Source organism: Rhinoraja longicauda, chromosome 2 (genome assembly GCF_053455715.1).
Source record: "Rhinoraja longicauda isolate Sanriku21f chromosome 2, sRhiLon1.1, whole genome shotgun sequence".
NCBI lineage: Eukaryota > Metazoa > Chordata > Chondrichthyes > Rajiformes > Arhynchobatidae > Rhinoraja > Rhinoraja longicauda.
Window position 1 is genome coordinate 111,464,445 of NC_135954.1, and position 20,680 is coordinate 111,485,124.

Sequence of the window (20,680 nt, forward strand, 5' to 3'; positions counted from 1 at the left end):
CAAGAGGTACAGGAATGTGAAAACACATGCCTCCAGATTCAGGGACATGTTATCAGGCAACTGAACATTTATCACCAACTAGAGAGTGGTCTTGAGGTCTTGTCTACCCCATTGAAGACCTTTGAACTATCTTTAATCGGAGTTTACTGGACTTTATCTTGTGTTCCTTTTATCCTGTGTTTAGCTTGTTCGTAATCATGTCTAGTTTTTCTGCTGACTGGATAACACGCAACAACTCTTTGTACCTCAGTACATGAGACAATAAACTAAATTGGTTCAGACCAAGACCAGAAGGTCAGTGCTCAGGGTCAGATCATGACCCGGGTTAGATCCGCGCCAGAGGATGTCAGTGTGCAAGCTCAGATCCAGACCAAATGAGGCCAGTGCAGAGGGTCAGAGCCTGACCCAGACCAGAGGAGGTTGGTGCCCAGAGCTAGACTCTGACCCGGTTCCGTCCCAGACCAGGAGGTCGGTGCCCACGGTCAGACCAAACAAGGGGAAGCTCATGCACGAAACAAACAAATAAATAAAATAGTGTCCATCTTAAATCCAGAGCAGAGAAGGGTTGGTCACAGGGTCAGGCACAATCCATGGTGGGGAAATGCTCATCAACCTGAGCAGATGTGAGTAGTTTCTCTGCTGAGACCTCCCGAAACTGAGGGACTGCAGGACTGAGATGGGAGCTCGGTGCGGAGCTGAGGGGGAGGTTTGTTTACCAGTGGGCAAGCCGTGACTGGCCAAACGAGACAACATCCTTTCTCTCTATGTCAGCAAGACAAAGGAGATAGTGATCGACTTCAGGAGGTGAAGTCTCCTTCCCACAAACCCACCCCAGTTTGCATTGACAGTGCCAAAGTAGAGCTGGCTGAAACTTCAAATTCCTAGGAGTCAATGTCACCAACAACTTCTCCTGGACCACCCATATTGAAGCAACGACCAAGAAAGCACACTAACATCTCTACATCCTTAGAAGGCTTAGGACGCCCGACAACTCTCACCTACTTCTACAGATGCACCACAGAAAGCCATGTTTCAGGATGCATCACAGCTTGGTTTGGGGAACAGCTCCATCCAGGACCACAAGAAATTGCAGCAAATTGTGGACACAGAAACCAACCTCCCTTCCATTGACTCCATTTATACCTCGCGCTGCCTCGGCAAGGCCAGGAGCATAATCAAGGACAAGTCGCACCCTGGCCACTCCCTCTTCTCCTCTCTCCCATCAGGCAAAAGTTACAGAAGTGTGAAAACGCACACCTCCAGATTCATGGACCGTTTCTTCCCAACTGTTATCAGGCAAGTGAATCATCTTACCACAACCAGAGAGCAGTGCTGAACTACTCTTTGGTGACCCTCGGACTATCCTTGATCGGACTTTGCTGGCTTTACCTTGCACTAAACGTTATTCCCTTATCACGTATCTATACCGTAAATAGCTCGAATGTAATCGTGTATGGTCTTTCCGCTGACTGGTTAGCATGCAACAAAAGCTTTTCACTGTACACGTGACAATAAACTGAACTGATACGGAACTGTCAGCAGCCTGATGTGGCCACTGGGGTCCCGTGCTGCAGCGTTACCTCTGAGCGGCAATCGTCGGACGTACCTCCTTGTACCTCCTGTTGATGGCCTTGTCCTCGAGCACCCGCAGGGAGTTAATGTACTCTGGAGGGAGCAGGTGATTGAAGGAGCACAGCCCTTGGCCCAGCTTGATGTACAGGCCGGCGTTCCTGATGGCACCGTCCACGATGAGGTCTGCACCCCGCTGGTGGCAGGCGGACATGGTGGTGATGTAGTCCGGATTGTCCTGGCGGCATCCAAGAGAACAGCACTGTTAACCCACCCCCGCACATTCATCAAAGGGCACAAAGTGTTGGAGTGACCCAGCGGGTCAGGCAGCATCCCTGGAGAACATGGTTAGGTGACAGTTCGGGTCGGGACCCTTCTTCAAACCGATTATAGGGGAGGAGAGGGAGCTGGCAGAGAGGAGAGAGGGGGGTTTGATAGGCAGACTTTTTCAGTCAGAGAGTTGTGAATCTGTGGAATTCTCTGCCTCAGAAGGCAGTGGAGGCCAATTCTCTGAATGCATTCAAGAGAGAGCTGGATAGAGCTCTTAAGGATAGCGGAGTCAGGGGGTATGGGGAGAAGGCAGGAACGGGGTACTGATTGAGAATGATCAGCCATGATCATATTGAATGGCGGTGCTGGCTCGAATGGCCGAATGGCCTCCCCCTGCACTTATTGTCTATTGTCAGATGGTGCATATTCATTGAGTTTTACAATCACCTCTACCAGCACTTGAGGAATTGAGGGAATTCAGCGTTCAGGGTGGTTTGCCTTCTTGGTGACAAAGCTACCACCTAGCCACAAGCAGCCTGATCCAAGATACTTCTGGCAGCTCGTGTCAACCTCTACATGTTATCCTTGATCTTGTACACCTCAATGAGATCACCCCTCAGTCTCCCACACCCCAAAGAAAATAGGTCCCAGCCCATCCAACCCCTCCCTCCAACATTATCCCACAAGCCCAGGTAACACCCTGTTGAACCTCTTCTGTATCCTTTGCAACTAACTTGTTTTTTTCTCTCTCAATCCTGGTTCTGGCAAAGGCCTCAAATTGCTGCCTGACCTGGTGAGCATTCACAACATTTTCTGTTTGCATTTTTGGCTCACCTGATGAGATAGTTTCTCGTTACCTGTTCTGTCACTTATTTTGACTAATTTCGTCAAACACCTTTGCTGGAGGAGCTGAGCATGTCAGGAGTGGAGGGAATGGACCGGACATTTTGGGTCTGGACCCTTCTTCGGGCAAATTGGTTGCCAACCCGAAACATCGCCCATCCATGTTGTTCCCTGACCCACTGAGTTACCCCAGCATTTGGTGTGTTTTATTCCAGTACCTGCAATTCTTTTTGTCTCCCTTACTGATTTCTCAAGCCAAGGAACACAAGTTCTAGAAGCATAATTCGGCCATTCGGCCCATCATCCACTCCGCCATTCAATCATGGCTGATCTAGCATTCCTTTTCAACCACATTCTCCCGCCTTCTCCCCATAACTCCTGACACCCGTTCTGTGGCAATGAATCCCCGTCCGATTCACCACCCTCTGACCAAAGAAATCCCTCCTCATCTCCTTTCTGAAGGTACGTCCCTTTATTCTGAGGCTGTGGCCTCTGGTCCTAGACTCTCCCACTAGTGGAAACATCCTCTCCACATCCACTCTATCCAGGCCTTTCACTCTTCAGTACGTTATATGACAATGGGGGACATAAGAAACTGCAGATGCTGGATTGTGGAGAATACAAAGTGCTGGAGGAGTCAGTGGGTCAGGCAGCATCTGTGGAGGGAGATGGACAGACGACGTTTCGGGGCCCTCTTCAGACTGGAGCATGACAATACGCTCTCGTGATTCATCTCCCCAAAGACCCGACCCACCCTGGTGAATTGGCACTGCGCCTCAGGGGTAATGTCCTCTTGCCATTGAGGGACTTTCACAAGAGAAAAGGAGCAAGTGAATGCATGTGGGACCTCAGACCAAAGAAATGGAGAGGAAACAGGACTTTATTAAGTCAACGCTGAAACGTACCTCGTTTACTCCATGTAGTTTAACATTTATGGTCCACCAGTAATCCACAGAAATTTTTACTCCAATGTAAATAGACCTGGATGGGCAAGAATAGACCAGTGAGGCGAAAAAAAACCCGCTCCAACCTTCAAACATCCTCACTGATCGTTCAGCACATTCGGTAACCAATGCCAGAGACCCAGGTTTGATCCTGACATTGGGATCTGTGTGTATGGAGTTTGCATGTTCACCCTGTGAGCAGGTGGGATTCCGCCAGGTGCTATGGTTTTCCCCCATATCCCAAAGACATGCAGATTGTTGGTTGATTGGCCTAATGGGCAGGAAGTGGTTGGGGGAACGCGAGGTAACATAGAACTCGTGTGAAAGGATGATCGATGGTCAGTGTGGACTTGGTGGGCCAAAGGGCCTGTTTTCATGCTTCATCTATAAATTAAACCCAACCCTCTAGTTCTCGATTCGCCTATGCTGGGAAAAAAGACTATGGTTCGGTGGCGCAGAAGTAGAGTTGCTGCCTCACAGCGAATGCAGCGCCGGAGACCCGGGTTCCATCCCGACTACGGGTGCTGTCTGTACGGAGTTTGTACGTTCTCCCCGTGGGTTTTCTCCGAGATCTTCGGTTTCCTCCCACACTCCAAAGACGTTCAGGTTTGTAAATTAATTGGCTTGGTAAATGTAAAAATTGGCCCCAGTGGGTGTAGGATGGTGTTAATGTGTGGGGATCGCTGGTCGGCGCGGACCCGGTGGGCAGAAGGGCCTGTTTCCGCGGTGTATCTCTAACCTAGACATTCACCCTCATGATTCCCTATTTCCCTCATGATTTTGTGCGCCTCTATAAGAGATGCGCTCTAAGAAATAAAGTCCCAACTTGCCCAACCTCTCCCCATAGCACAGGTCCTTGAGTCCTGGCAACATCCAGGTAAATCTTCTCTATGCTCTTTTCAGCTCAATGACGTCTTCGCTGGATGGAATGTCAGATTCAAGGAGGATTAGTGTAAATAGGTGCTTCCTGGGCAGTGTGGACTAGATAGGCCAAAGGTCCTAGTTTTGCGTAGTTTCATGACTTTGCAAGGCACAGGTTAGGTATACAAACAAATATGAGCATTACAGTACCAATTTTGAAAATAAACGCATTTGTCAGGATGGTCCAGTGCTGATGACTGTTCCAGGTTATCTAGTGCATCCTTGTCAGACTATGGATAAACTGCTTGAGAACAGTAATTGGCTCATAAACACAGGCGGTCTGTGCTGGGTTTGCATCTTCTTCACGTGACTGCATGGGTTTCCTCCAGGTGCTTGATAGATAGAGTTCTAGGGGCTAGTGGAATCAAGGGATATGGGGCTTGGATCGGCCTGCTGTGGACCTTTCACCGTCCAGCGCGGCCTGGAATAGGCCGCGGGATTTTCTCCGCCCGGCGGGGGCTTCAATGTCGGGAGCCCCGACCGCCCCGACATGGCAACTTCAACAGCCTGACCGCGGGAGAAGACGGCAGGGGAAGAGAAAAGCCATTCTGGCCTTCCATCACAGTGAGGAGGTGACTGGAGGAGACTCACTGTGATGGATGTTTCTTTGTGTTTGGTGTTGGTTTATGATTGTGTGTGTTATTGCTTATTTTTATTGCTTATTTTTATTGGTCTTATTGTTGGACTGTGGGTAATCTTTCATTTCACTGCACATTTATGTGTATGTGACAAATAAATTAACTATTGAAGGCAGGCACAGGTTACTGATTGTGGATGATCAGACATGTTCACAATGAATGGCGATGCTGGCTCGAAGGGCCAAATGGCCTCCTCCTGCACCTATTTTCTGTTTCTATGTTTCTATGTGCTCTGGTTTCCTTTCACATCTCAAAGATGCACGGTTTTGTAGGTTAATTGCCCCTAGTGTGTAGGGGGGGTGGATGAGAAAGTGGGATGACACAGAACTAGTGTGAATGATCACCGGTCAGAGTGGACATGGTGGGCCAAAGTGCATGTTTCCTTGTTATATCTCTAAACTAAACTAAATCACAAGGAACTGCAGATGCTGGAATTGTGTGTAGCGCATAAAGTGCTGGAGTAACTCAGCAGGTCAGGCAGCAACTCTGGAGAACATGAATAGGCAAAGTTTCAGGCTGTGACCCTTCTTCAGACTGGTTACCTGGAAACAGTTGTGGGGGTGCAGTCTCCCTCCGTCGCCAGGAAACAAAGCCATCGGGAATGAGGAGACCTTTAGGTTCAGGTTAGTTTAAAGATACAGCGCGGAAACAAGCCCACCGAGTCCGCACCGACCAGTGATCTCCACACTATAACCCTTTCCAAAACTAGGGACAAGTCATATCTGCAGCAAGCCAATTAACTTATAAACCTGAACGTCTTTGGAGCGTGGGAGGAAACCAAATGTCTCGGAGAAAACCCACGCGGTCACAGGGAGAACGTACAAACTCCGCGCAGACAGCGCCCACAGTCAGGATGGAACCCGGTCTCTGCAGCTGCAAGTGCTATAAGGCGGCAACTCTACCGCTGCACCACCGATTCCGCCCTGGGGACAGAACGGGATCACAAGCAGCGGAGGATGCTGTGAGGCACTGTTTACCTGTAGAAGCGGCCGACGCCATCGACCAGAATCTTCATCCGCCGGCGGTCACGTGTATCGGACAAGGACCACACGATGCCGACAGCGAGCGGCGGGGTGAGCACCAGCCCCAGGAGCACCTTCTTGTACAGGCCCCGGCGATGCACATTGCTGCAGGGGCAGAGAAACAACAGCACACCACACCATTATTACTGCAAGTCCTCTGCAACACCACTTCTGGACGCCCGCGGTGTGGCTAAACCAGGCTTCGTGTAACGGGCAGAGGCAAAGGGGAAAGGAACAAATATGAGAACAGAATAGCAGGCGATATAAAAATCCTCAGACAGACACAAAAAAGCTGGAGTAACTCAGCGGGTCAGACAGCATCTCTGGGGCAAAGGAATCGATGACGTTTCGGGTCGCGATTCTTCTTGAGACCAAGAGTCATGGCAAAGGGAAACAAGAGATAAAGATGATGATGTAAAGAGATATAGAACAAATGATTGAAAGATATGCAAAAAAGTAACAACGATCAAGGAAACAAGCCATTGTTCGCTGTGGGCGAGGTGAAAATGAGTACAGACAATGAGACTCAACAAGACGACTTTAAAGCTGCCATGACTTGGGTGGGAGATGGATGGAGAGAGAAAGGGTTACTTGAAGTGAGAGAAATCAATATTCATACCGCTGGGCTGTAAGCTGCCCAAGCGAAATATGACATGCTGTTCCTCCAATTTGCGTTTGGCCTCACCCTGACAATGGAGGAGGCCCAGGACAGAAAGGTCAGTGTGGGAATGGGAAGGGGAATTAAATTGTTTGAGCCAATTCCTTCCTGCACAATATAAAAAACCTCCACTGATATGCAAATAGGAGAGTAGAAAGATATGCAGTGAGACCCGGTATTGAACATTTTTGGCACAGACATTATGGGCCGAAGGGCCTGATCCTGTGCTGTACTGTTATAACCATATAACCATATAACAACTACAGCATGGAAACAGGCCTGTCCGGCCCTACCAGTCCACGCCGACCATTCTCCCTGACCTAGTCTCATCTACCTGCACTCAGACCATAACCCTCTAATCCCCTCCTATCCATATACCTATCCAATTTACTCTTAAATAATAAAATCGAGCCAGCCTCCACCACTTCCACCGGAAGCCCATTCCATACAGCCACCACACTCTGAGTAAAGAAGTTCCCCCTCATGTTACCCCTAAACCTTTGTCCCTCAATTCTGAAGCTATGTCCCCTTGTTGGAATCTTCCCCACTCTCAAAGGGAAAAGCCTACCCACGTCAACTCTGTCCGTCCCTCTCAAAATTTTAAAAACCTCTATCAAGTCCCCCCTCAACCTTCTACGCTCCAAAGAATAAAGACCCAACCTGTTCAACCTCTCTCTGTAGCCTAAGTGCTGAAACCCAGGCAACATTCTAGTAAATCTCCTCTGTACCCTCTCCATTTTGTCGACATCCTTCCTATAATTTGGCGACCAGAACTGCACACCATACTCCAGATTCGGCCTCACCAATACCCTATACAATTTTAACATTACATCCCAACTTCTATACTCGATGCTCTGATTTATAAAGGCAAGCATACCAAACGCCTTCTTCACAACCCTATCCACATGAGATTCCACCTTCAGGGAACAATGCACAGTTATTCCCAGATCCCTCTGTTCCACTGCATTCCTCAATTCCCTACCATTTACCCTGTACGTCCTATTTTGATTTGTCCTACCAAAATGCAGCACCTCACACTTATCAGCATTAAACTCCATCTGCCATCTTTCAGCCCACCCTTCCAAAAGGCCCAAGTCTCTCTGTAGACTTTGAAAATCTACCTCACTATCAACTACTCCACCTATCTTAGTATCATCTGCATATTTACTAATCCAATTTGCCACACCATCATCCAGATCATTAATGTAAATGACAAACAACAGTGGACCCAATACAGATCCTTGGGGTACTCCACTAGACACTGGCCTCCAACCTGACATACAATTGTCAACCGTTACCCTCTGGTATCTCCCATTCAGCCATTGTTGAATCCATCTTGCAACCTCACTATTAATACCCAACGATTTAACCTTCTTAATCAACCTTCCATGTGGAACCTTGTCAAATGCCTTACTGAAGTCCATATAGACAACATCCACAGCCTTGCCCTTATCAATTTCCCTGGTAACCTCTTCAAAAAATTCAAGAAGATTAGTCAAACATGACCTTCCAGGCACAAATCCATGTTGACTGTTTCTAATCAGGCCTTGATTATCCAAATAATTATATATATTGTCCCTAAGTATCTTTTCCATTAATTTTCCCACCACAGACGTCAAACTAATAGGTCTATAATTGCTAGGTTTACTTTTAGAACCTTTTTTAAACAAAGGCACAACATGCGCAATGCGCCAATCTTCCGGCACCATCCCCGTTTCTAATGACGTTTGAAATATTTCCGTCATAGCCCCTGCTATTTCTGCACTAACTTCCCTCAATGTCCTTGGGAATATCCTATCAGGACCTGGAGACTTATCCACTTTTATATTTTTCAAAAGTGTCCGTACCTCCTCTTCTTTAATCCTCATAATTTCCATCACTACTCTACTTGTTTCGCTTACCTCACATAATTCAATATCCTTCTCCTCGGTAAATACCGAAGAAAAGAAATTGTTTAATATCTCCCCCATTTCTTCCGGCTCAGCACATAGCTGTCCACTCTGACTCTCTAATGGACCAATTTTATCCCTCACTATCCTTTTGCTATTGACATATCTGTAGAACCCCTTGGGGTTTACTTTTACATTACTTGCCAAAGCATCCTCATATCTTTTTTTCGCTTTTCTAATTTCCTTCTTAAGATTCCTTTTACATTCTTTATATTCCTCAAGAACCTCATTTACTCCCTGCCGCTTATATTTATTGTATATCTCCCTCTTTTTCCGAACCAAGTGTCCAATTTCCCTGGAAAACCACGGCTCTTTCAAATTATTATTCTTTCCTTTCCACCGAACAGGGACATAAAGACTCTGTACTCTCAAAATTTCACCTTTAAATATCCTCCATTTCTCTATTATATCCTTTTAATAAAACAAAAATTTCCATTTCACTCCTTTTAAATCCTTTCTCATCTCCTCAAAATTAGCCTTTCTCCAATCCAAAATCTCAACCCTTGGTCCAGATTTGACCTTCTCCATAATGATATTAAAACTAATGGCATTGTGATCACTAGACCCAAAGTGCTCCTCAACACATACCTCCGTCACCTGACCCATCTCATTTCCTAACAGGAGGTCCAACACTGCCCCTTCTCTGGTAGGCACCTCTACGTATTGCTGCAAAAAACTATCCTGCACACATTTTACAAACTCCAAACCATCCAGCCCTTTAACAGAATGCGATTCCCAGTCTATATACGGAAAATTGAAATCACCCACAATCACCACTCTGTGCTTACTACTAATATCTGCTATCTCCTTACATATTTGCTCTTCCAATTCTCGTTCCCTATTTGGCGGTCTATAATACACCCCTATAAGTGTTGCTAAACCTTTCTCATTTCTGAGTTCCACCCAAACAGCCTCCCTAATCGAGCCTTCTAGTCTGTCCTGCCAAAGCACTGCTGTGATATCCTCCCTGACAAGCAATGCAACACCCCCACCTCTTGCCCCTCCGATTCTATCACATCTGAAACAATGAAATCCTGGAATATTTAATTGCCAATCGCAACCCTCCTGCAACCATGTTTCACTGATCGCCACAACATCACACTTCCAGATGTCAATCCAGGCTCTAAGCTCATCCACCTTTCTTACAATGCTCCTAGCATTAAAATATACACATTTAAGGGACCCATCATTTCTTATTCTCAGTTTATTTCTTTTCCCTTCTTTCTCTCCTACATATTGGGTCTGAGTGTTTCCCTTTTCTGCCTCCTGCCTCACACACTGCCTGTTAGCTATCTGTGTTTGAGTCCCTCCCCCCAACCGTACTAGTTTAAAGTCTCCGCAATTATTTTAGCAAATCTCCCCGCCAGGATATTGGTTCCCCTCAGGTTCAGATGCAACCCGTCCTTTTTGTACAGGTCATACTTCCCCCAGAAGAGGTCCCAATGATCCAGAAACTTGAAACCCTGCTCCCTGCACCAGTTCCTCAGCCACGTATTTATCCTCCACCTCACTCCATTCCTATTCTCACTATCGCGTGGCACAGGCAGTAAGCCTGAGATTATTGCTTTGGAAGTCCTTTTTTTTAACTCTCTTCCTAGCCCCCTAAATTCTCCTTTCAGGACCTCTTCCCTTATCCTACCTATATTGTTGGTACCTATATGTACCACGACCTCTGGCTCCTCTCCCTCCCCTTTCAGGATATCCTGGACACGCTCAGACACATCCCGGACACCGGCACCAGGGAGGCAAACCACCATCCGGGTCTCCCGACTGCGTCCACAGAAACGCCTATCTGACCCCCTCACTATAGAATCCCCTATTACTATCGCTCTCCTCTTCCTTTCCCTACCCTTCTGAGCAACAGGGCCGGACTCCTTGCCAGAGGCCCGGGCACCGTCGCTGCCCCCAGGTAGGCTGTCCCCCCCAACAGTACTTAAACAGGAGTACTTATTTCCAAGGGGTACAGCCACCGGGGTACTCCCTAGTCCCTGCCTCTGCTCCTTGCCCCCCCTAACAGTGACCCACTTGTCTACCTCCCGTGGTCTTGGAGTGACCACCTCTCTGTAACTCCTATCTATAACCTCCTCACTCTCCCTGACCAGACGGAGGTCATCAATCTGCCGCTCCAGGTTCCTAATACGGTCCCTTAGGAGCCCCATCTCGTCGCACCTGGCGCAGATGTGGATGTCTGGAAGACTATCAGACTCCCAGATTCCCCACATCCGACACCCAGAACAAAAAACTGCCCTGGCACTCATACTCCCCAAACAAAGCCCCGTGCTCGGTTACTAAACCTACCGCCCGGCCGCTGCTCCAACCGCTCCAACCGCCCACCCAAAAGAACTGTTATGTTCTGTGACTCGAGGGCTTGAGTTAGGAGAGACTCAATAGGCCAGTGCTGTTCTCCCTGATGCAAAGGAAGTTGAGGGGTGAACTTAGATAGGTTTAAAACCGAGGGAGCTTAGACAACATAGATGGCCCCAACCATTTTCTCTACACAGGAGAGTCTAAAACTAGAGGCCGTTTGGTTTAAGGCGAGAGGGGAAAGATTTATGTGGAATCTGAGGGACATTTTTTTTTAAATCACAGGCGGTAGAGGCATGTATACAGATAGGAAAGGTCTAGAAGGATATGCACAAAAAGCTGGAGTAACTCAGCGGGACGGGCAGCATCTCTGGAGAAAAGGAAGGGGTGAGTTTCGGGTCAAAACCCTTCTTCAGACTGGCCTGTCCGACCCGAAACGTCACCCATCTTTTTACTCCAGAGACGCTGTCTGTCCCGCTGAGTTACTCCAGCACTTTGTGTCTATCGTTCTGACAGTCTACCCTCATCCATACCTCTCATCATTTTATATACTTCTGTCAGGTCTCCCCTCAACCTCCGACACTCCAGAGAAAACAATGCAAGTCTGTCCAACATCTTATAGCTGATAACCTCTAACATTCCCGTGAATCTTCAGCAACCGCCTCGAACGCAATCACGTGGTGGCCAGATACTCCAACTAGTCAGCATAGACATGTTGGGCCAAAAGGCCAGCTTGTGCCGTGTGGCTCCAAGGCACGTTTGTATAAGCGATGTGTGTACCTGGTAGTCTTGGAGCCAAGTCGTCGCTTGAAAACGACCATGGGGACCTGCCTCGTCCTCTGCAGTAATGTCCAGTGGTGCCTGCACAGCCATACCTAGCAAACAACAACGGAGATTTACACAGGCGTCTTTCCACAAGTCAAAGATTGCACACAAGAGTTTTCACACAAGTTATTCCAATTCGCAGGAGATATTCGCGTGGGCGCCCCAACGCACCGAGCCGAAACGACCCAAAACGTCGCCTATTCCTTTTCTTCAGAGATGCTGCCTGACCCGCTGAGTTACTCCAGCATTTTGTGTCGATCTTCAGCGTGGAGTTAGAACTTTGTTTGCCCATTCAAAGGCATTGAGATCATCCAATGGAAAGCGTGATTGCCAGAGATCACCTCTTTGTTTTGGCGAATAGCCCAGGAGGGTGTTCACAGTCACACCTACCTGAATGAATCAAGGCTCCACAAAGAGCGAATCCACTTCCCATTCTCTTTTACGTCATCCCTTCCCATCGTTCAGAGACCCAAACTGCCCTTAGTTTAGTTAGTTTAATTTATTAATGCCACATGTGCCGAGATACAATGAAAAGCTTGCTTTACATGCCAAGCAGCCAAATCATACCATTCCACACAGGAGTAGAATCATACGCAATTCCTGGGATGGCAGGACTTTCATATGAAGAAAGACTGGATAGACTCGGCTTGTACTCGCTGGAGTTTAGAAGATTGAGGGGGGATCTTATAGAAACTTACAAAATTCTTAAGGGGTTGGACAGGCTAGATGCAGGAAGATTGTTCCCGATGTTGGGGAAGTCCTGAACAAGGGGTCACAGTTTAAGGATAAGGGGAAGTCTTTTAGGACCGAGATGAGAAAGTTTTTTTTCACACAGAGAGTGGTGAATCTGTGGAATTTTCTGCCACAGAAGGTAGTAGAGGCCAGTTCATTGGCTATATTTAAGAGGGAGTTAGATGTGGGCCTTGTGGCTAAAGGGATCAGGGGGTATGGAGAGAAGGCAGGTACAGGATACTGAGTTGAATGATCAGCCATGATCAGGCTGTATATATATGATATGATATTGAATGGCGGTGCAGGCTCGAAGGGCCGAATGGCCTACTCCTGCACCTATTTTCTATGTTTCTATGCAAGTAAAAGAGCAAAATGACTGCAAGTAGATTCCCTTCTGGGGAAGCACGCAGAGAGTCGCCACATCCTGGCATCGTCTAACAATCTCCAAGTCTCTGAAAAGTCCGATCTTGGCCCAAAAGGAGGCGTGCAATTTCTACTACGTCTCACTTTGAGGCCTGGTTTCCTGGCGGCACTGGATTGATGATGTAAAGAGTCGGCCTGGCCCAGCGAGATGTCCGCCAGATCCTTCCACCGCCGATTTGTGCATATCTCCCGGGGCCAAGATTCGGACTTTTCAGAAACTTGGAGGCTGTAAAATAGTGCCAGAACGTGGAGGGTTTCTGCGTGCTTCCCCAGAGGAGAATCGACTTGCCATCATTTCACTCTTTTACTTGCGTATGGTTGCGCTCATGTATGGAACAGTATGATTTGTCTGCACAGCATGTAAAGCAAGCTTCTCAATGTATCTCGGTGCTAATACGTTGCCTCAGGCTGCGCCCAAACCGCTCCCTAACCTGGCTGCTGCAAAGCCTCCCGCGGCCAAAACCACAACCATGTTTCACGTACCTACAGATTCAGGAACAGCTTCTTCCATGCTGTGATCAGGCCAAGTTATTTCAAAGCTAGGGCGTAGTCCAACCTACCGCATCGTGGACCTTGCGCATTTTCCTCGACAAGTGCATCGCAGTCACACTATATTCCGCACTTTGGTATTTTTCGCTTTGCACCCTGTTGTACTTGTTTATTGGTTAATTGTACTCATGTATGGCACGATTTGACTGAACAATATTCAAACAAAACTTTTCACTGCGTCTCGGTACATGTTTGAGACAATAATACACTAATACCAAATGTGTAGGACGGGACTGCAGATACTGGTTTACACCGAAGATAGACACGAAATGCTGGAGTAACTCAGTGGGACAAGCAGCATCTCTAGACGGAAGGAATGGGTGACTTTCCGGATCTGACGAAGGGTCTCGATCCGAAACGTCACCCATTCCTGCTATCCAGAGATGCTCCCTGTCCCACTCCAGCATTTTGTGTATAAACACCAATACCCAATATAAAGTAAGGATTCTTTTTAGTCTAAAGGAAGGCTGAATTAGAGAGAATGAAACAACGTTGGTTGAGAAAAAATGTGGCAGCACCAAATGCTGAGTGGATTTGCCATTTTGAGTGCTATAAATTAATGACTGTAATTTAAAATAATGAAAATTGGGTGTGTGTGTGCGTGTGAGAAAGAGACGGTGTAGTATAAGAAAATAACTGCAGATGCTGGTACAAATCGATTTATTCACAAAATGCTGGAGTAATTCAGCAGGTCAGGCAGCATCTCGGGAGAGAAGGAATGGGTGACGTTTCGGGTCGAGACCCTTCTTCAGACTGAGACGGTGTAGAGGCAGTGGTGGGGAACAAACGTGCCAGTGAAATTGAATTTGATTCCAGAAGAGGCAGGGCCTCCCCTTACACCCTAAATTGACATCTGCGCATTACAGCAGCTATTTATAGGTGTCCCTGAGCAACAGGCTGAAATATGTTGGGCGGTCAGGGCCAAGCCACAGCCTACTGAGATTAGGCAGGACGGCAGGCCAAAGGTGAAGGGAATATAAACTGCTCGTTGTGCTGGGGTCCAAGAGGAGTGTTGGTGGTGTGCCAAGACCTGCAGCTACAGTTATGGTCAGTGCTTTGATTGTAGACAAAGTGGTGCCGATTTGCACATCACAGATCATGAAATATATCACAGTGTAGCTTACAACCCAATAGCATGAACGTTGATAGAAAGGACACAAAGTCCTGGAAAACTCAGTAGGTCAGAACATCTCTGCAGAACATGGATAGGTGACATTTCGGGTCGAGATCCTTCTTCAGATAAATTGTGGGGGGGTGGGGAAGAAAGCTGAGAGAAGGCGCCAACATGATCTTCAAGTTCACTGATGATACCACTGTTGTCGGCTGGTTCTACAACATCAATGAGGTGAAGCGGAGAAAAGATTGATATTGATTTATTATTGCCACATATACAACAGGCACCTTGTGTTTTACACGTTTGATTTATACTACGTATTTTCAGGAATAAGATGCTTGTTCAATTAATACCAAAGATTGATTTACGCGCTCGTACTTTTGGAATAACGCGCTCAAGTTTACACCTGGCAGTGTAGTTGCTAAATGCTTAATATACACAATTTTGAATATTGCACTGCTTTTCAAGTCAAGTCAAGTTAATTTTATTTGTATAGCACATTTACAAACAACCCACGTTGACCAAAGTGCTGTACATCAGTTCAGGTACTAAGAAACGAACATACAATGGCACACAAACATAACAGCACATACATAAACAGTTCACAGCACCCCTTCAGAGGGCCTCAAACGCAAGGGAGTAGAAATAGGTTTTGAGCCTGGACTTAAAGGAGTCGATGGAGGGGGCAGTTCTGATGGGGAGAGGGATGCTGTTCCACAGTCTCGGAGCTGCAACCGCAAAAGCGCGGTCACCCCTGAGCTTAAGAACATTATCCCCAAGTATCAATAAAGCAATATCAATATTTGCGATAGACGCAAAGTGCTGAGTAACTTAGCTGGTCAGGCAGCAGCTCTGGAGAAAAAGAATAGGTGACGCCTGCAGTCTGAAGAAGAGTCTCGCCCCAAAATGTCACCTATGCTTTCCATCCAGAGATGTGGCCTGACCCGCTGAGTTACTCCAGCATTTTGTGTCTATCTTTGGTTTAAACCAGCATCTGCAGTTCCTTCATACACATTACACCAGTAACAACAGGTAGTGCAAAGGGGAAAGTGGCAGAGTGCAGAATATAGCGTTATCGTGTTACAGTTACAGAGACATTGAGAACCTTGTGTCATGCTGTCAGGACAATACCTAGTTCACAACATCAGCAAGATGAAAGAGTTGCTTGTTTACCCAAGGAAGTGAGGGGGTGAATACAATGTTGTCCTCATCCACAGAGCTGCTGTAGAGATGGTCGACAGCCTCTCAAGTCTCTAGGCACCATATCACACTGGTCCCTTCACACTGATGCAGTGATCAAGAAAACACATCAGTATGTTTACTTCCTTAGGTGTCTGAGAATATTTGGCGTGTTCATGGGGATTTTAGTTTAGTTTAGACATACAGCACGGAAACAGCCCCTTCGGCCCCGCGCCAACCAGCAATCCCCGCACATTAACACTACCCTACACACAAGGGACAATATCACATTTATGCCATGCCAATTAACCTACAAACTTGTACATCTTTGGAGTGTGGGAGGAAACCGAAGGTCTCGGAGAAAGCTCACGCAGGCCATGGAGAGAACGTACAAACTCCGTACAGACAAGCACCCGTAGTCAGAGTAATGCAAGAAAATAACTGCAGATGCTGTACAAATCGAAGGTATTTATTCACAAAATGCTGGAGTAACTCAGCAAGGTCAGGCAGCATCTCAGGGGAGAAGGAATGGGTGACGTTTCGGGTCGAGACCCTTCTTCAGACCCGTAGTCAGGATCAAACCCGTGTCTCTGGCGCCATAAGTCAGTAGCTCGACCACAACGCCACCGTGCCGATTCTCTTTAACCTCTACAGAATCACTGAAGAATATATCCTGACAGGATGCATCTCAGCCTGGTGGGGCAACTGCTCTGCTCTGCCTGAACCTGGAGAGATTGGTGAACACACCCCAGTCCATCACAGGGTCATGGCTTCCTTCCATCCAGTCCATCCTCACGGGCCGTTGCATCAGGAGGTTTCGTCAAGGATTCCAGCCATCCAGGCCATTCCCTTTTCTCTCTCTTCTACCTTCCACGTGAAAACTCAGAATCCAGCCAAGCTTCTTCCCCATAGCTAATGAACTAAGCACCCTTCGTGAAACTGCTGCCAAGTATTCTTACTCTTAATTCTACCTCATTCATTTATTCGGTTGTTGGAGTTTAATTGTTTTCTGCACTGTTTGGAATTGCACACCAATCTTGCACCATTCCATAATTGTTGTATTTATTATAGTATTGATCGTTTAGTTTATTTATTGTCACGTGCACAGAGATAAGCGAGGTGCTTGTTCTTCATGCGATCCAGACACATCATAACACACACGTCGACCCTGACAAATATCCAGAGAGGGGCCACACTGCGGAGCCATCTTCAGTTTCCAAGTTTCTGAAAAGTCCGATCTGGGGAAATTTCCTTATTTTCTCACTTTAAGGCCCAGCCCCCTGGCGGCACTGATCATGTTAAGTGCTGGGAGGAGAATTAGGCCATTCGGCCCATCACGTCTACTCCGCCATTTAATCACGGCTGATCTATCTTTCCCTCTCAACCCCATTCTCCTAACATCTCCCCATAACCCCCAACATCCTTACTAATCAAGAATCTGTCAATCTTCTCCTTATAAATATCCATTGACCTGGCCTCCACAGCCATCTGTGGCAATGAGCTCCACAAACTCACCACCCCCTGACTAACGAAATTCCTCCTCATCTCCTTTCTAGTCCTTTTATCCTGAGGCTATGGCCTCTGGTCCTAGACTCCCACTAGTGGAAACTCAGAATCCAGACCCCGACGTGGCAACTACAACAGCCTGACCGCAGGAGAAGACGGCAGGGGAAGAGAAAATGACATTCTGGCCTTCCATCACAGTGAGGAGGTGACTGGAGGAGACTCACTGTGATGGATATTTCTTTTGTTTGGTGCTGGTCTATGATTGTGTGTGTTATTGCATATTTTTATTGCTTATTTTTATTGGTCTTATTGTTGAACTGCGGGTAAGTTTTCATTTCACTGCACATTTATGTGTATGTGACAAATAAATTGACTATTGACTATTGATCCTCTCCACATTCACTCTATCCAGGCCTTTCACGGTTCACGAGTGGATTGATGACCTAGGGGTCGGCCTGGCCCAGCGCGATGCTCTACCAATGCTGCCTCAGTCAGCACACGATCCACTCGCTCAACCGGTTACTGCAGCCACCTTCGCCAACAACACCACCCACAACTCCCCGCTAAGCACCGTCCGGCGTCTCCAGCAAACGCCTTGCCTCCGTGCGCCAAAGTCACCGTGTCCCACTTCCTGAGCTGATCATAGATCATTCGGATCTTTCCGAGGGAGCAGGGGAGGTGAATTTGTGGATCAGTCAGAGCCACTGACTTTCCCCTTCACCTCCCGCCGACGTCATCTTGGAAGAGATTACCATAGGTACGCTCTACAAGCCAAGAATGTCACTGCACCCCGGTGCATATAAACTAACCTGTGGATTCTGCCCCTCAAGTCTCTAGAATGAAAGTGCAGGTTGGGAGGAGAGCTGTAGAAATGTAGGATGCGTATTTGGCACAGGCCCATCTTCCAGTGGCAGCTGCAAAGACTGGCAGGAACTCAAAGGAGTCACTTCGACCTGCCCCAAAGACAGCACACCAATGAGCCACTGCAGGGCAGCTGGGAAAACTCAGTTTGCCCCAAGCAACAATCCAGTCGGCTTGCTTAGAGGGAGGAAGATATGGGCAGGTCACAATGACCTAGAGGCAGGAAGAAACTGTTCGGTCTAAATCTTTGGAAAAAACAACAACCTGGAGATTTATTCTGAAAAGATAGAGCACTCAATTGCTCATTCATCCTACCGACCACATGCTACAGGGAAAATCTTCAACTCTGGAGCGACTGTACAAGCCAAGATTGATAAGTTTGCAGATGACACTAAAATAGGAGGTATTGTGCGGAGTGAAGATGGTTATCAAGAATTAAAGCAGAATCTTGATTAGCTGGGCAATCGGGCTCAGGAATGGCTAATGGAGCTCAATGCAGAAAAATGTGACGGGTGCATTTTGGGAAGTCAAACCAGAACAAGAGTGAATGGTTGGGCCCTGGGGAGCGTTGTAGAGCAGAGGGATCTAGAAGTGCAGGTACATTGTTCTCTGAAAGTGGTGTCACAGTTTGGCGTTCAGTTTTGGTCACCCTGTTCTAGGAAGCTTGAAAGAGTGCAGAGAAGATTTACAAGGATGTTGCCAGGACTCGAGGGCCTGAGCTATAGTGAGTTGTTGGGCAGGCTAGACTTTATTCTTTGGAGCGCAAAAGAACGAGGTGTGACCTTGTAGAGGTGTATAAAATCATGAGGCGAATAGATAGGGTGAATGCACAGTGACTTTTTCCCAGGGTAAGGGAATCAAGAACCAGAGGGCACAGGTCTAGGTAAGAGGAGAAAGATTTAAACAGGAACCTGAGGAGCAACGTTTCCACATAAGGTGTTGGGTATATGGAATGAACTGCCAGAGAAATGAGTTGAGGCAGGTATAATAATATTTAAAAGACATTTGGATAGATGAGAAAGGTTTAGAAGGATATGGGCCAAATGTGGGCAAAGGGGACTAGCTTGGTTGGGACATCTTGGTCAGCATGAACGAGTTGGGCTGAATGGCCTGTTTTCCCCTGCTGTTCGGCTGTGTGCGGGAGCAGAGCTGTGGCGGTTGCTCCCACAGCATGGGAAACACGCATCATTGTGGATGTTAATAGTCAGGGAGGAGTTGTAATGTGCAGCTGGCATATGCTGACAGCAGATGCCTAGTGCAAGGTCCATTACTGTTATTTCCGTCAAGGATCAGGCTGTTTGTGCAAGATGACAGAGGATGGGGTGATCTTTGTCGCAGACTGGAGGTGACCTTTATTGAACTGTTTGCCATTCACCCTGTAGATTAGCTTCACTCTGGTCAAAAACGTGATGGAGGGAGCTGTAATACCATGGGGAAAGGTTTGATGGAGACTAAGGGGGAAATATTAGCTCCAGAACATGACGAGAAATCCCATGCTCTTCTTCATATCAGAGTCTTGGTATAGTTCTTCTCTACTTTTTTTTTAGACTGCAGTTAAATGGTGATTTAGTGTGTCTTTAGTTTTGTATTATGTGGGGGGGTGGAGGAAACTTTTTTTATCTCTTTCCTCAACGGAGATGCGACTCTTTCCTTATCGTATCTCCACACTGGGTATATGGAATGAACTGCCAGAGTGAACTAACATCGTGGAGCTGGCGGCCTCTTGCTGGGGATCGACCTCGGGAGCTCCGACCACGGGAGCCTGCGGATTTAACATGGCGGAGCCGGCGGTCCCTTTGACAGAGATCGTCCTCAGAAGCCAACCGCGGGAGCCTGTGGACTTTAACATCGTGGAGCCTCGACCGCCCCAACGTGGGAGCGCCGATCGCCGGGCTGCAGGAGCTTCAATCGCCCTGACTGCGGATGGTTCGACCCCCCCCGACCACGGGAAGAAAAAGGAAAGAAGATAAGACTTTATTGCCTTCCATCACAGTGAGGAATGTGGAAGAGCCTCTGTGATGGATGTTTACGTTAATTTTTTTTATGTAGTTGCGTGTTTCGTTGCTTTTTTGGTATGACTGTATGGCAAATCAAATTCCTTGTATGGTTTACATCTTTTGTTTTCATACTTGGCTAATAAAATCAATTACAATTACAAACTCAGTGTTTCAGTTTAACATCTCACTGAAAAGTTGTGGATGTAGCCCAGACCGTCACACAAACCAGCTTCCCCACCATTGACTCCATGTACACTTCACACCGACTCAGGAAAGTAGCTAACATAATCAAGGACCACTCACACCCCCGGTCATTCGCAGTACTCCCCTCTCCCGTCAGGCAGAAGATACAAAAGTGTGAAAGCGCGAATCACAG

The 20,680-nt window shown here is 47.3% G+C and overlaps 1 protein-coding gene across 2 annotated transcripts in view; it reads right to left on the minus strand.

The window, feature by feature from the left end:
* The window catches only part of adck5 (aarF domain containing kinase 5), a 59,263-nt gene that overhangs the window by 34,583 nt on the left and 4,000 nt on the right, over nt 1-20,680 (minus strand). For both annotated transcript variants that reach the window (XR_013549186.1, XM_078425894.1), the window contains exons 2-5: nt 11,899-11,993; nt 6,163-6,312; nt 3,588-3,663; nt 1,607-1,807 (exon numbers count right to left, since the gene is read on the minus strand). Coding sequence is in view for 1 of the 2 variants with exons in the window: in XM_078425894.1 (XP_078282020.1) it covers nt 1,607-1,807; nt 3,588-3,663; nt 6,163-6,312; nt 11,899-11,993 (522 nt within the window). In the remaining variant the exon portion in view is untranslated. The remainder of the gene's footprint in view (nt 1-1,606; nt 1,808-3,587; nt 3,664-6,162; nt 6,313-11,898; nt 11,994-20,680) is intronic.